Source organism: Tiliqua scincoides, chromosome 4, assembly GCF_035046505.1.
Source record: "Tiliqua scincoides isolate rTilSci1 chromosome 4, rTilSci1.hap2, whole genome shotgun sequence".
NCBI lineage: Eukaryota > Metazoa > Chordata > Lepidosauria > Squamata > Scincidae > Tiliqua > Tiliqua scincoides.
Genome location: NC_089824.1, coordinates 10884649 through 10901074, shown reverse-complemented (window position 1 = coordinate 10901074; position 16426 = coordinate 10884649). Strand labels below are relative to the sequence as shown.

The window sequence follows — 16426 nt, the reverse complement described above, 5'->3', positions numbered from 1 at the left end:
TGGGGTACAAATGGAAAATAATACATGGTACCTAGACAAATACTCAGGGCCAAATTCTGTGTTTAATGTGACATGTAGTTTGGCCCTTAGGTGTCCCAAGAGCTTCCTGAAATTATGGGGCTCACATCCTTTATGCACGAACTGACTCAGTGGTGTAGCCAGAAGGGGGATGGCACAGTAAGTAGTGCAGGAGCCACAATATGCCATATAAGCCGCCCCTCCCACTTGTCACTGGAGCCATTCCAGGCTGTGATGGAAACACGCAAGAGATGCTGTTTGGTTCGACAAGCACCTGAGTGTGGCTGTCACTGCCGGGAATGGCTCCGAAGGTGAATGGGAAGGGCTGGTTGTATGGAGCACTGTGGCACCCGTAGTACTTACCACACCATCCCCCTGACTACATCACTGAACCGACTACACTGGGAGCAGCACAAACACCTGGACTCATATGTTGCTCCTTAAATTGTACCAGCCCTTGGCAATTCCCTAGTCTGCCTTTAGCTAAACTGGACCTGAAAGAGCTATATGCATATGAGAGAACTGAGAGGGAGAACTCAGATCCTGTAGCTTTCGTAGCACTAGGTCCCACCTGCAAAAAAGAAAAGCCTCTCAAAAAAAACTGTACATGACAGAGGCACAGATACCCACCTCTCCAGAGCTTGTCTGAGTGCTCCAGTCAGTCAGTGGGACCCTGCCTATGGAAGAATAATACACAGACAACCCTGACAGCAAGCTGTGGGCATGCAGCCAGATCTGGACATACCACATGCCTGCTGTGTGAGCCAGCAAAGAGACCTGCACATTCAAACCTCTTCCATTCATAGATCCTCTTGCTGCATCTGGATTTGCAACATCCACTCATGCAATGCCACAGAGACTCTGCCTGCATTTGGTCCTCTGGCTGAAGACCCTCATCCAGCTATGAGCCAGTGTGGGCCGTTCCCAGTGCTGGATCAGAAACTGCACATGCAGCGCCCATCGCTTGGTTCACACTGTGAACAAAGGTGCCCTGAAAGGAGACCTGTTTTCTTGTTTCACTTGTATTATTGATGGCAATGTGTATCCCGTCCTCTATCAAGAACCATTCTGTGGGTTTGTCACCCACAGGTGGTCAACCTTGCTGGATGTGACTCTTCAGATCACGGACAAGGGATTGTGATAAAAATCATGTATGTGCTTATGGTAATTCGTTTTTCACCCAGTGGCATAGCTATAGGGGGTGCAAAGCACTAAGTTTTGTAGGGAGCCTCACCACAGTGTGCAAGCAGCCTCTCCCTTCCCTTTGGAGCCATTCTGGGCTGTGGGAGCAAAATGGAGGCAAATGCCTCCTGGTATAGTTCCAAAGGGGAGAGGGTGGGATCACTTGTGGTGAGGCTCCCTGCAAAACTCAGTGCTTTGCAACCCCTCTAGCTATGCCACTGTTTTCACCTCCACCTCTACTCTAAATCACGTCATGCTTAACAAACCCCAACACTTTTAACTGCTTTACAGCCTGATTCATTGCATGCTTCCTCAAAAGCACCTCTTACTGAGTTCAATTTCACATCAGAATGCCAGGTGCAAGGGAGGGCACCAGGATGCAGGTCTCTTGTTGTCTTGTGTGCTCCCCGAGGCATTTGGTGGGCCGCTGTGAGATACAGGAAGCTGGACTAGATGGGCCTATGGCCTGATCCAGTGGGGCTGTTCTTATGTTCTTAACTACAATTCCCAGGAAGCCTTGCAGGTCTCTTGTTATCTGGTGTGCTCCCTGGGGCATTTGGTGGGCTGCTGTGAGATACAGGAAGCTGGACTAGATGGGCCTATGTCCTGATCCAGCGGGACTGTTCTTATGTCCTTATGTTAAAGGGATTCACTCCCAGATAGATCTGCACAGAATGACAGCCTTTGTATATTTCTTTCACCCAGGCCACCTAGAACCTATACAGAAAAGCTGCACATGACTGTTGTCCATGTGAAATGTTTAACAGAGCTGGAAAGATTGTAAAATGTATTTCCACTTACCACTATGCAATACCATCAACATATTCACCAGCAGAATTACCATCATAATTTGGCAGGAACTCTGGCCTGGTGAATTAAGTAAAACATTAGGTAGAACATGCATTATTTCCTTCAGAATAATAAAATGTACCTGCCCCAAAGTCAAAATCATGTTTTTGTCTTCTGAATTTCATTTTATCGTACAACTATATGGTGAACACAAAAAGTTTCATGCTCTATCAGTGGTGGGCAATGAGGTCCACCAGTGGGAGCCAGGTGTGAAATAGCAAATGGCTCAAGGGGGTAGACTTACACTTAAGAATGAAGGAAGAGGGTGTCTGTAACCACATGCTCAGCCCAGGAAATGATATTCAGTAATAGAACTGAGCTCACAGTCCTACACAAAAAAATTCACTCCCATTGTTGCCCAAACTCTCTCTGCTGCAGAAGACTAATTTAGAGAGAGAGAGAGAGAGAGAGAGATATGAACAGTCCATTTGTGTTCCTGCTATTTTACTTCTGGGAGCCAGAAACTCTTGAAGCTCTACTGCAGATCCCCCAGAAATCTGCTAGTAGTTCCAGATTCTGTTCTGAAAACACTTGTTAACACAGGAGTCTGTGAGCCACACAAGCAAAAACTAAAGTACTGGGATCTTTTCTGTTGAGGAGGTAAAAAAATATGACTGGAGGGGACCCTGACAGAGGTTTAGAACATTATGAGCACTGTGGACGGACAGTAGATGGGATAAAAATAGTTCTCCCTCTTTCAGAACTTCAGGTCACATCATGGAATTGTTGGGCAGAAGTTTAAGGACAGACAAGAGAAATGACTCCTTCACACAAGGCACAATTAACACATGGCATTCACCACCACAAGATGTGGTGACGAACACTAGTTTCAGTGGTATATTTATTGCTTTCACATCTATACAGTCACATGTAGCATATTATAGCAGTCAAATGCTCAGAACAGTTCACGTAAGTTATCTTGCTTTAAGACCTGAACAGCCCTGTAAGGAAGGTCAATATAATGATCTCCATATTGAAGATGGCAAAGCCATCACAAAGCCAACACAGATGATTTCATTGCAGAGGTGTGATTCAAAATAAGAACTTTGTGGTTCTTAGATCAAGCTCTTAGCCCCCAGACACCACACCGAACCTATTCATTCTGTCTCTTTGGCAATATGTACCCCTGCTTCCTTGAGTCCCTCATTCTACATCAGAAAATATCAAGCAAGTAAAGACAGTTGCCTGCACTCCCAGGTGAGTGATAACATGACAGGTAAACAGAAGGTGCCCCAAGAAAAGTTTCATCAGGGACATTCCTGTGCTCAGGGCAGGAAGCCAAGTGTGTAGATTCAATGAACTGTATACTGAAAGTGCAATTATCCCCACCAACTGTTCTGACTGGGGAGCAGCAGAGACTGAAATGCATTGCACATGTGCTTCGCATAGATGGGATGCACTCAAAGTGCAAATTAAATTGCTTCTGTTGAAAAATTCAGTTGCTTAAATAAGAACCATCTGGCTGAAATTCTTAATAGAGATTCAGGCTAAAATCCTATACACTTACAAGGGAGTAAGAGCCTTTAAACACACTCACTTCTGATTAAACACACATAGACTTGGGCTGCCCTAGTGAGTCTTGTAGGACTTACTTACTCAGCTTAGCATCACAAAGCACTGCACATGCCTTTAGAAACCCAGGTCCAAGACTGCATTCCCAAACATACATTGAGAGCAGTCCCATGCATGTCCAGAAGGTGGTCTCATTGAATTCAATGGGACCTACTCCCAAGTAAGTGTGGTTAGTGCACTGCTACCTCATCCCATTGCTTTCATTACAGTTTACTTTCAAGTCAACCAGCTGAAGACCAGGGTGCCTGCTATGTTTCTCTTGCCATCAGATGAGATCCCCTTCCAACAAAAGACCCCAGGAACAGAACTTACCTTGAGGACTATTACCCAAAAGCAGGCAGGCAGGGAGGACAAAATGGGCTTTCAGAAAATCAGGACTTAGAGATTTATACCCATGGATGTTCTCCCCTTGCCCATGTGACCACTTTTTTCATATACCCTATTTCAAGCCTTTCTCAATCAGCCCTTTCATTAGATTTCTGCAGGTCATGAAGCCTGCAGTGGTGAGGGTTTTAATGTTATAGATCATTTATATACCTGGGACTATATTAAAGAGGCCTTTTCTCCAGGGGACTGCAAGTTACCAAAATAATAGAGGCCCTGTTGTAATTAAGCACACAATTGATTCTCTGTTGTCCAGCTTCTTCTGAGTCATGTGATCATTGCAGTAAGAATTTAATAAAAGGCTATGTTCCATGTTGAGAGACAGGTGAAAGTCTAGACTGCTTTAGCTCCTGAATTTGCTGGGTGTTGAAAAGCCAACAAGCTGTTGGAAAATCTCAAAGCAGTGCGTGGGACAAGCAATATAGCCTAACATTGCTTGCTTCTTATTTTACTTTATATTAAAAAAAATTATCTGCCTTTCTTCTGCACAGAAACCCAAAGTGGTGAACAGATTAAACATGTACACTATAATTAAAACAGCATCAAAACGGGACAATGAAACAACATGACAATACAAGCAGCAGTCAGAAAAATAGCAAAGGAATCCACTCCAATCTCACCAACAGTACAGAATCGCCATTGATCCAGGCCCTTCCCCATAAAGCCTCCTTGAAGAGTATGGTCTTCACCCCATGCTGGAAGGCACATCATGATTTAGCCAAGCAGGCTTCCCTGGGTAGAGCATTCCAAGGTGCAAGTACCAAAAAGGCCCTGCTCTTCATCCCTATCCTTGAACCTATGAAACTGCTTACACTGAGAAAGACCATTAGTCCATCCCACCCAGGATTCTCTATGTGCAGTGGTGGCAACTCACTAGGGTCTCAGACAGAGGTCTTTCCCATCACCTGCTACCTGATCCTCTTAAGCAGAGTTTGAACCTGGGACCTTCTACAGCAAGGCCACTAAATCCCTCGGCATGAGATTGTGTGGATTTGGGATTAAGGGCCCAATCCTATCCAGTTTTCCAGCTCTGTGGTAAGGGAACACATGTTCCCATGCCTTGAGAAGACCCCAGTGGCTCCTCCTCCACCACACGATGCAGCGCACACCCCACTGGCTCAACTGCACCAGCACTGAACAATTGGATATGATCATCTTTTGAGTGCTGCCCCTCACCAAGCCACAAAGTGTGTTGCTACTCACTGAATCGCAAAGGAGGCCCTGCTCCATAGGCCCCTGAAGTATAGCGAATGTCCACACATTGTTGTGGAGACAAAACTGTGGGACTTCCTTTCTCAGGAGGTTTGCCTTGCTCCTTCATGTGCTTCTGACATTTGACAGAGATGGGGCTATTAAGAGCCAGCTTGGTGTACTAGTGAGAGTGTTAGGAAGAAGAGCCCTGCTGGATCAGGCCAAGGGCCCATCTAGTTCAGCTTCCTATATCTCACCAGATATCTCATGGAGCACACAATGGGAGCACACAAGACAACTAGATACCTGTATCCTGTTGCCACTTCCTTGTGTCTGGCATTCAGAGATCAGCTACCTCCAAAACTGGGGGGGCGGGAGGGGGGTTTGGATACAGTCATCAGGACTTGTAACCTGTAATCTTGTAACTCATCAGGACTTGTAACCTTGACTTTTACTCAATAAATCTGCCCAATCGCCTTTGAAAGGCATCTAGGCCAGGTGTTGTCACAGTATCCTGTGGCAAGGAGTTCCACAGATTAATTGGGGTGAAGAAATATTCCCTTTTTTCTGCCTCTTCAATGATTGTCTCCAGTGACAACCAGTGCACATTCCTTTGATCTAGTATTGTGCAAGAGGGGAAATAACCTCACCCTATCTATCCCATGCATAATTTTATATGCCTCAGCCATGCCCCCCCCTTTTCAGGTGCCTTCGTCCTAGAGTGAGGAGCCTTTCCTTGAAAGGGAGGTGTCCCAGCTCAGTAATCATTTTGGTCACTCTCTTCTGTATCTTTCCCAGTTCTACTGCATCCTTTTTGAGATGTGGTGACCAGAACCGAACACAGCACTCTAGATGTGGCCTTGCTTTGTATTTCAACAAGGTTCAAATCTCAGCTCAGCCACTCAAACTAATCAACCTTGCAAGTTCATTGTGAAGATCAAAGGGAAGCAACACGGCCTGCTATCCTTTGCTCCTTGGAGGCAGAGCTGCAGGTGGAGTTCAGAAAGGCTTCTAAACTGTTTTCACTCTTGATTTGGATTTGCTTTTGTTGCTAATTCTTCTGCCAATTTTACTATGTGCTGTTGATTGTGGTTCTGTTTCTACTCTTTTCTGTTAGTCACTCCGTTAATTCCATGAATGGAAAAATGTGCTGTACGTTGATCAAAATCAAAGAAGAGATAATTCTATAAAATTAATAATAATTGTAATTTTAATCTCCACAGCAACAGGGGATGTGAACAGACCACTGGTGTGCCACCACAACCAATCACCGCTTGAGACGGCCCAGCTGCACAAACAGCGTGTGATGTTTTTACGACAGCCATAAAGAACCTTACGCTGCTGGAACACAAGTTCCAGCAGTGTAAGACCCTCTTATGACTGGGTCATTAATAAACTATTTTGAAAAAATACCTTTAACGCCAATATATGATTAAAAAAATACATATATCCATGATGTTATGGATATATGGATGTAGTAAAAATACTACAATATTACTCTTATGTTTATTTCTGTTCAAATCTAGTTTATTACTGTTTGACACACAGTTAACAATCACAGCTAACATCCATTAACAACACTAAGTTTATAAGGCACAACATACATAAGTGGTTACAATTATTGCCGTCAAAGTCTTTGCTTCAGTTTCATCCTTTAAATACACTCTCTAAATCATTGCCTAGAATGGAATTTTCTTTTAACTCTCTAGAAAAATGCTGATGTTCCTTCCTTGTTTTACTAAGGAATAGACAGCAGTGATTTCTTGCACCGGAAAATGGGATGACATCTAATTTTTTTTTGCATGTTTCCTTGTTAGCGATGACTCCTCTTGGGATTCAAATATATTTACAAATGCTTGCAAGGCATTTTTGCTTTAAAGCTGGAAGAACAAGGAGAAAGAAAAAACTTTAAGAATCTAGGATGCAGATAAGAAATATACAGTGAAAGCTATTTACCCCCTATCGCCTTCCAATTCTGCATCTTCTCTCTGCCAAATATATGCAGAGTTCAGTACAGTGGACCCCCAGTATCCACAAGGGATCCATTTCAGGACCCCCTGTGGATACTGAATTCTGCAGATAATAGAACCTGCAGGGGGACACACAGCACTACAATTACCTACCTGCGGACTGCGCTTAGCCCTCTGGAGATTGCATGTGGCCACCTGGCCTCCTCTGAATACAACTGGAAGGCATTTCCAGTGTGCACTGGCAAACCAGAAGTGCCTCCCAGTCAGGTCTGGGAGGCCTTCTGGTGCGTGGGGAGGACATGCCACTTCTGGTTGAATCAGGGAGGCCCTCTGAGGCCCTCCAGTTGGGAGTTGAGCATCTGCGGATATTCAAATTCACAAATGCCCAGCCCATGGATAAAGAGGGTAGCCTGTATTCCAAAGACTGTGGCAGGGATCACCCTGCTAACCATTTGAGAAGCTGAGGAACTGAAAGGGCCTGGGTTTGCTTCCTCTCTACAGGTTATCCATTCTTCTTCCTGCCACTCTAGAGCGTATGGACTGAAAGCTGAGAAGGAGGAGGGAGAACTTGGGAAGTGTAAGAGTGTGAAGATGGTTCATTGAGCTCAGTGACAATCCCCCTTCCCTCTGGACCTGGAGGATGGAAAGAAGACTACCAAGGCTGGAAAAGGCAAATGGCATGAAAGGACAGGTCTCCCCTCGGCCATCAACCAGTAGGTCTTTTGTCTGCTTCTAATTCGGCTGCCATAAGAATTTGCCCCATTATCTTTGTAAAGGAGATGCTGAAAAACACAGCTGAAATCTACTTACTGTTTGAATAAGCCATTCTCTTGACTTTTTCACAGACATATTTTGCGTTTTTCAAGAACCAGGAATAATTGTCAACACAGTACCTGAAATGTAAATTAAAAATCAATCTATTATGCACAGAAACGCTAACCTTCTTGTTTCATTGGCTCAAATCCACACAGACAGCAGTGCCATAAAGACAAAGACTGCAACTTCCATTTCAGAATCCAGAAATGGGATAGTTCTCATGCAGAATGCTAGGGAATGCTAAAGAATGTCAAGCCGAATAAGGGTGTAATCCTGACAACTACTTTTCCCTTGTGCCGGCCCAGGAAGGTCACAAGGGTACCTCCTCAAGGGTAAGCCGTGCCAGTGGAAGAAGGTGCGCCGGCTTGCAGAGGCTGACCCAAGCCTCCACGCCGGCTTCTTCGGTGAGGCTTGCATCAGCCTGGCTGGGCCAACGCAAGTCACTGGGGTGGGCAGGGAGGAGGTGGAAGGGAAGCCTCTTGGTTTGCCTATTCCAGCACAGGATAGGATTGCGCCCTAAAACTCCCTGAAATTTCCAAGGGAATTTAGTTCTTAATGCTGCTCTTAAATGCCACTAATTTCAAAAGAATGGGTCTTGTTTCCTTAGGATTCTACCCCATGCATTACTCGTGCCTCACAGTTTTCCACAGTGAAAAAAAAATTGTCATCACAATCCCCACTGAAGAGCCAGTGGGTTTGTTTTGGAATTTCTGCTTTGTGATCAGCTAAGCAACTCAGGCTTTCAACATTCATGTTAAATCCAAACCTGACTAAACGTCATTTTCTTTTTCTAACATGTTTACATCCAGCAGAATCCATTGTTTCAGATACTGAATTATATATAGAGTTTTTCAGAGTTTTTCCGAGCATAAGAACACAAGAGCCCTGCTAGATCAGGCCAAAGGCCCATCTAGTCCGGCTTCCTGTATCCCTCCAGTTGCCTTAGGGAACACTCAAGAGAACAAGAGACCCTGGTGCCCTCCCTTGCATCTAGCATCCAGAGGTAGCCTAAGTCTAAAATCAGGAGGTTGCACGTACCCATCACAGCTTTGTAACCTGTGATGGACTTTTCCTCCAGAAATTTGTCCAATTCCCTTTTAAAGGCATCAAGGCCAGATGCCATCACCACATCCTGTGGCAAGGAGTTCCACAGACTAATTATACGTTGAGTAAAGAAATATTTTCTTTTGTCTGTTCTAACTCTCTGAACACTCAGTTTTAGGGAATGTCCCCTGGTTCTGGTGTTGTGTGAGAGGAAAAAGAACATCTCTCTATCCACTGTCCTGAGCAAACTCAGAAGAATTAGTTTCAGGGCCCAATTCTATCCAACTTCCTGGTGCCAATACAGCTGTGCCAACAGGGCTTGTGCTGCATCCTATGGGGGGCAGTCATGGAGGCTTCTTCAAGGTAAGGGAACATTTGTTCCCTTACCTCAGGGCTGCATTGCAGTTGCATCAATGCTGGAAAGTTGGATAGGATTGGACTCTATCCTTCCCTTTCAGAGTTGGGTCCTTACTCAGGCTCCCTACAATCCCTACTCAGAGTTGGGTTCATGAATAAAACCCAAGATGACAAAGAAAGGCAGAAGGACATCAGTGCAGAAACAACAGAAGAGTAACCTTTATGGTACTCTGAAAATATTACTTGCAACAGCCTCCCCAAAGCTGCTTTGCTTTATAAATGTCCCTGGAGAAGAGCATCCATTCATGTCAATAATAATCATAATCACAAACCTAATTTAAAAAAAAAACATTTCCCATGAACCTTGAAGGTTTTCTCTCCTGTTGTTGCTAACAATTGAAGTGATTTGGGTCCTCCATTTTACCTCATAGCTTCTTCCCTTGAGTATCTTCTATCCCGCATGCACAGGCACTGCTGAAAGAATTTGCACAGCTCCATCACGCACGGGTTTATCTTTTGATCGGTGAAGGCTGCCTGAGTCGTCATAGAGGTCCCTTTCTTGCTTGCCTGCGGACATCCTAGAAGAAAATATAACCCCAAAGTAGGGCTTGGCAGAAACCTGTATGTTTGATATATCAAAACACACAAGAATAAGGGTGCAATCCTAACCCCTTATGTCAGTGCTTTCCAGCATTGGCATAGCGTTGCCAATGGGATGTGTGCTGCATCCTGCAGTTGGGTGTCACTCACAGAGGCCTCCTCAGAGTAAGGGAATGTTTGTCCCCTTACCTCAGAGCTGCATTGCCCTTATGTCCATGCTGGAAAGCAGTGACATAAGGGGTTAGGATTCCGCCCTAAGGGCCCAGTCCTATCCAATTTTCCAGCACTGGTGTAGCTTTAATGCAGCCCTGAGGTAAGGGAACAAATGTTCCCATACCTTGAGGAGGCCTCTGTGACTGCCTCCCCACCATAGGATGTAATGCATGCCCCATTGGCATGGCTACACCAGCACTGGAAAATTGGATAGGATTGGGCCCTAAGTTGCTTAAGGGCAGATGTAATCGTTTAATTATAAAGAAGCATAATAATTTCTTTCTTCAAGCGGAAGAGTTTGCTGGCCTTCTTTCAGAGCTGACAACAGAACAGTACCAAAACATTTTGGGTTATAATTCCTTCAGCCAGTTGCTAGGTTGAAGAACTCCAACAATGGTTTCCCTGGTGAAACCGACTATTGAAATGTGAATTCTTGACAGTCCCCAAACGCCATGATTTACAGAAAATAAAAGAGGCTGTAATTTTGGGGCAAAGATGGATGTAACAGAGTGGTTCCCAAACCCATACGTAGGAGCTGGGAACCTGGTACGTCAGTGGTTCTCAAAGTTTTCACACTTTTTAGAATGAGAAGCTGTCAGAACCCACCAGAAGTGATGTCATGACTGGAAGTGACATCATCAAGCAGGAAATTTTTCAACAATTCGAGGCTGCAAACTTACCCACACTTACCCAGGAGTAAGTCCCATTTACTATCATTGTTAAAAGCATATACACAGGAGCCTTGTTAAAAGAACAGATTTGTAACATTTCCACAAATGCAGTCACATACCATGGTAGCATCAAGTCTAAAATATTAAAAAATAAAATATTGAAATGAATAGGGACCCACCTGAAATTGGCTCCCAACCCACACTTTGACAAACACTGCTGTAAATGTTTGCATAGGCATGGAATGGGTAGGGGGGCAGCAACAGCCCCCTTCGTGGTGCTGCAGGGATTGTAGTTCTGACACTACCAAGAGCCTTGTTTTGTACCTGAGGGACAGAGCTGGCCTCTTGCAGGTTCCTGGAGGCTTGTAGACCCCTCGTCCTCCATGGCTGAGTAAACAGCCCTTACCTCCGATCAGCAGTTACTTCTAGTTTCCCTGTGAACACGGAGGTCGCTACTGGAGCACATGCTGGGAGTTTTTTTTCATATTACATCTATCTTAGCGGGACTTTTAAAAATATGAATCAATAGTAGCACAAGCTTGACACCAGTTTCCTATGGCAAGGAGAAAGAATACAAGATGGGGCTGGTTGTCATCCCATTACCCTTAAGAAAAGTGGGTGGGTTTTGTGTGATCTGAAGGACTGTGCTATCTGTGTGGCAAGAGCATCCTCTGGACCTATGGTCATCTATACAGGACTTCCTCCAAACCACCATCTGTAGTTAGGCAGGTGATGACCAGAGAAAAGGTCATGGTTTTTGGTTTTCATGGCCAATGGGTTTTAGTCATGTTGCTACACATTTGAAATGTTCTCTCTGCAGAAGCTTGGCTGCCGGTGCTAATCTTGATAACATTTCAGTGCCAAGCAAAGGTTCGACCCCATCAAATGAAGTTGATGCAGGATAGACAGCATATCAGACTTCTTCATGCAACACATTATAATTTATGGAATCTGCCACCACAGGGTATGACAATGGCCATAAATGGATTTGCAGTGGGATTCAACAAATCCATGATGTTTATCCATGGCTTTTGCCCTCTGTAAATATGACTAATTCCATTTCAACCCCCCTTAGTCAAGATGGCTAAAGCAGTCTGCCCTGTTTGTGGCTGGTCACTGAGGGAGACATGGTACTGGGTTTGGTGGATTTCATGGTCTGACCCAGCAGAGCCCACTTTTTGTCCCATGTGACACCAAAAAGTACTGGGAGATCAATGAAAAATGACCATTCTTGTTTAATATCCACAGCCTTCTTTGCTGTAAGAAATTGTCACTGGAGTTCCTCTGGCTGTGCATTTGAAATCAAGAGTCCACTGAATGTGTTGCTAACTTTCTTAGCTATAATCTCTTTGCACAGGGTAATTGGATTTACCATCTCCCCCTCCCATGCTTCACATTCCTTATGGCTTTGCTTATGTTACATGATAGGTGAGGTTAGGGAGGTTACCCTTACCGTAATGAAGCACTGTTGACATACACCTGACTTGTTGGAGGCTGACGTGAATTTAATATAAAATGGCATTCACGGATGGCAGAGAAAAAAAGCCACCATCATCTTCAAAGGGATGGCCACAAAAACTGTTTTAAGAGCTGGGTAAGCTAGCAGGCCAAGTGGAATGTGCTCCTTTAAAGCCACACTAGCCTCCAATACATTCATTTTCTTGGCTGGAGTTCAAAGCCCCACTCAGCAATGAAACACAATGGCCAACCTCGGACCAGTCAATGGCCGCAATCCTAAGCAGCTTTCCAGCACTGACATAAGGGCAATGCAACTCCAGGGTAAGGGAACAAAGACTGCCTTACCTTGAGGAGGCCTCTGTGACTGCTCACCAACTGCAGGATGCAGCACATGGCCCATTGGCACAGCTATGCCAGTGCTGGAAAGTTGGTTAGGATTGTGCCCAGTGTCTCTTAACTCCTCACTGGGTTGTTCAAAGGATATATTGATGAGAGAGGAAATCCATGAATGCCACCCTGACCTCCTGCAGGAAATCTGGGATAGGATTCCAATGATTCAGAACCAGAATCAGAGACCATGATGTGCCCACCCTTCTGGTAAAGAAGCCAAAAGAAAAGATTTAAGATCAGGCTCCTAGTCCTCTTGAATTCAACAGGAAACCAACATTCCAGTTATCCTACTATTGGATTGCAACATTCAACCACAACAGCCATTTCTTAAACTAAAGTTATTTCTTTCCATAGTTTCCTATGGACAAATGTCAGAATTCAGAACACAGAAATGATAGCTCCTCAGTCTCTTATCAACCACGGCCTTACATGAAAAAAAATAACTCTGAAACAAAACCAAAGAAACGGTTTCATTTAATGTTAAAGAACTAAATAAATACAAGCAAATACAAGATTTTCTCCCTGTACAAAACAATTTCTTTAGGGATGATGGCTTTGAAGATGACGTTTTGAGCAGTCACAGTGACCTGAGGCTGAGTGATTTGGACCTACTTGTCAAACACGATGGCGTGTCTACTTTCTTTAAGCCCTTTAGAAGCATCTTCCATGGAAAAGAAAACTCGAAGCTTCTCCATGTGGATAACTATAGATCTGGTAAGATCTCCGTCCCACCTTCTCATTATACCCCTGCCGAGAAGCCAGGGATAAAGGATCATTTCAAAAATGAAGGGGAAGAGGATGTTCTGGGAAGATGAGAAAGGTCACGTACAGGGGCTGCGTCTTCCAGGGACAACAGCTTCATTCTTCTCAGGTTCTCCACCCCTTGGCCTCTGTTTGAAATAAACGTCCATGTTCTGGTGAGTAAGGTATATGGATTTCCATGAAAATCAGAGGAAAGAAAATATTGTGTAGAAAACTGGTTACCTGCTTCTATTTCCAAACACAGATGAGAAATCCTTTCATTCCAGACCTTCACCCCTGGGATTTAAGACCAGTCTTCTGTGAAAAGAGTCTGGGTGGCAATTTGGTAGGTTTTAAGCCTACCACATGCAGCTCACTGCAGCACTTTGAAAGCCTGACGCAGTAGCACGTTCCAGCTGCTTCTCGTTGTCAATGGTATCACCATTTTGTTGTCAATCATTTTTCTTTGTGTGGTCATGACTGCTTCCCTAAGCAGTCCAGTGGATGAGGAGGAGATGGCATCTGCTCCTGCAGCTATGGTGGGCTGTGCATGGGTAGTTTTTGTTTATCTAAAGAGAAAACTAGTAGGAGCAACACATCTGCCCTAATTCAGGAGGCGGATTCACTCAAGCCACTCCTGGCTCTAATACTGCAGCATGTATTGTATATACCAGGGGTGCCCAAACCCTGGCCCTGGGGCCACATGCAGCCTTCGAGGCCTCTCAGTGTGGCCCTCAGGGAGACCCCAGTCTCCAATAAGCCTCTGGCCCTCCAGAGATTTGTTGCAGCCCACACTGGCCCGACACAACTGCTCTCAGCGTGAAGTCAACTGTCTGACCTCTTTGTGTGAGCTGTGGGATGAGGGCTTCCTCCACTGCTTGCTGTTTCATGTCTGTGATGCAGTAGCAGCAGCAAAGGAAAGGCCAGCCTTGCTTTGTGCAAGGCCTTTTAAAGGCCTTGAGCTATTGCAAGACCTTCATTCATTCATATAAGTTCATCTTTAATATATTCATTTATGTAAACTTATGTAAATTTAGTCAAATTTTAAATGTAAATTAATTCTGACACAGTGTCAAGAGAGATGATGTGGCCCTCCTGCCAAAAACCTTGGACACCCCTGGTATACACATATAATAATACACATTTTCAAATATTCCATCTAGACAATCATGAGATCTACACACTTGCATTACACACAAAAAGAAAACTGATCTCAGGACAGCAAACACTAAAATACAGACATGGCAGGAAGAACCACTTGTTTCAATCAAGTATAAGATTCCACCTTTAGGTACATTGGTGAAAATCATTCTATTAACTATTACAGCTATATACAGTTTTTGGGTAGGGTATAAAAATTCCAGTTCTTTCCGTTTTATTGAACATTGGCATTTTAGACTGCAATCCTAACCACACTTTCCTGAGAGAAAGCCCCATTGAATCAAATAGGACTTACTTCTGAGTAGACCTGGTTAGGATTGTGCCCTTAGCATCCCATTTCTACACAGTTTAGCCATCCCTGACCCAGTGCTCAAGAAATCTTTATCTGCCTGTTATGTCAGCATGGACAGTATACTCCTGCAATGGATTCCCAAATGTTCGTGTGCGGTGCATTTAGTTGCCACTGTATGTGCTGAGCAGAAGGTGGAAGCCGGCTCAAGTGCTCCTAACACTGGTGCAAGTCATCAGCATTGCTATTTCAGCAGGGACAATACAGGGTACCCAGCAATACATGGTACACAGGGAGCTTTTGCTGCTGAAGTGTATGGGAGGAGAGGTTAAATTACAGAATAAGAGTACCCTAACAACATAAAGAGCCCTGCTGAATCAGGACAATGGTCCATCCAGCTTCCTGTATCTCTCAGCAGACGCAGGGAGCATTCAAAAGAAACTCTTGCTACGCCCTTGCATCTAGCATTCAGAGAAAGGGTTACCTCTAAAACCCAGAGGTTGCATACAGTCATCAAAATTTTTAACTTGCAGTGGACTTTTCCTCCATAAATCAGTCCAATCCCCTTTTAAAGGCCCCTAGGCATCCTGTGGCAAGTGGTTCCACAGATCAATTATTCACTGGTTAAGGAAATATTAACTTTTGTCTGTTCTGACTCTCCTATCTCTCTTTAGTGGATGTCCCCTGTTTCTGGTGGTGTGTGAGAGGGAAAAGAACTTCTTTCTTTCTTTCTTTCTTTCTTTCTTTCTTTCTTTCTTTCTTTCTTTCTTTCTTTCTTTCTTTCTTTCTTTCTCATGCATAATGTGATATGTCTCAATCCTGCTCCTCCTCAAGCCCCTTCTTTCTAGACTGAAGAGCCCCAAACGCTGCAGCCTTTCCTCATAAGGGAGGTGCCCCAACCCACTGATCATTTTGTTCCCTCTTCTACAACTTTTCCAGTTCCAATCAACCAGACCTCAACTGAGTGTATCAGTGATTACAGCCTGCAGTGCCTTTCCAATTTCACATCATCACATACAGAGAAAGTACTGAATTCTGCATGTTCAAAGCAGCCAAGTTCTTCATACAACACTATGCCATCATCAGCTCGAGGATATGCTCCAGTGGTCCCTACTTACTAAAGATAGTCCTGGCACTTTTGCCTGGCAGGGTTCCTGGCCTTTTGTGCCAGGGAGATGATCAGCAGGTGCAGCTTTCCCCACTGCTGTTTGTCCATACCAGAAAGGGCTACAACCACTGAATTTCTCCTTGCTATGCAGTTGTTCAAGGCATGGGGACCCTGCCAGGAACAAAGGAGGCAACTCAACTTAGAAGATCAAGTTAAAGTTCATCCAATTGCTTGAAACAGAATCTCCAACTTTAAGGATTTGGGTTTGTGAGCATCACTGTGTCTAATTGTGGCTGAAAGACAGTAAGGAGGGCAAGATGTTACCAAACAGATGCATTTTCAAAGGGAAAGTAAGCTCTGGAGTTCAGCCAATGCAAGAAGGCAATTGGTCCTCTACCCAAGCTGTTCCTCT

At 44.4% G+C, this 16426-nt stretch overlaps 1 protein-coding gene across 1 annotated transcript in view; it reads right to left on the bottom strand.

Moving 5' to 3' along the window:
* Positions 1–7032: 7032 nt before the first annotated feature.
* Positions 7033–16426, bottom strand: part of HHLA1 (HHLA1 neighbor of OC90) — a 32623-nt gene continuing 23229 nt past the window's right edge. The window contains exons 9-11 of the mRNA XM_066623270.1: positions 9808–9961; positions 7977–8059; positions 7033–7076 (exon numbers count right to left, since the gene is read on the bottom strand). Of these exons, the coding sequence (XP_066479367.1) occupies positions 7033–7076; positions 7977–8059; positions 9808–9961 (281 nt within the window). The remainder of the gene's footprint in view (positions 7077–7976; positions 8060–9807; positions 9962–16426) is intronic.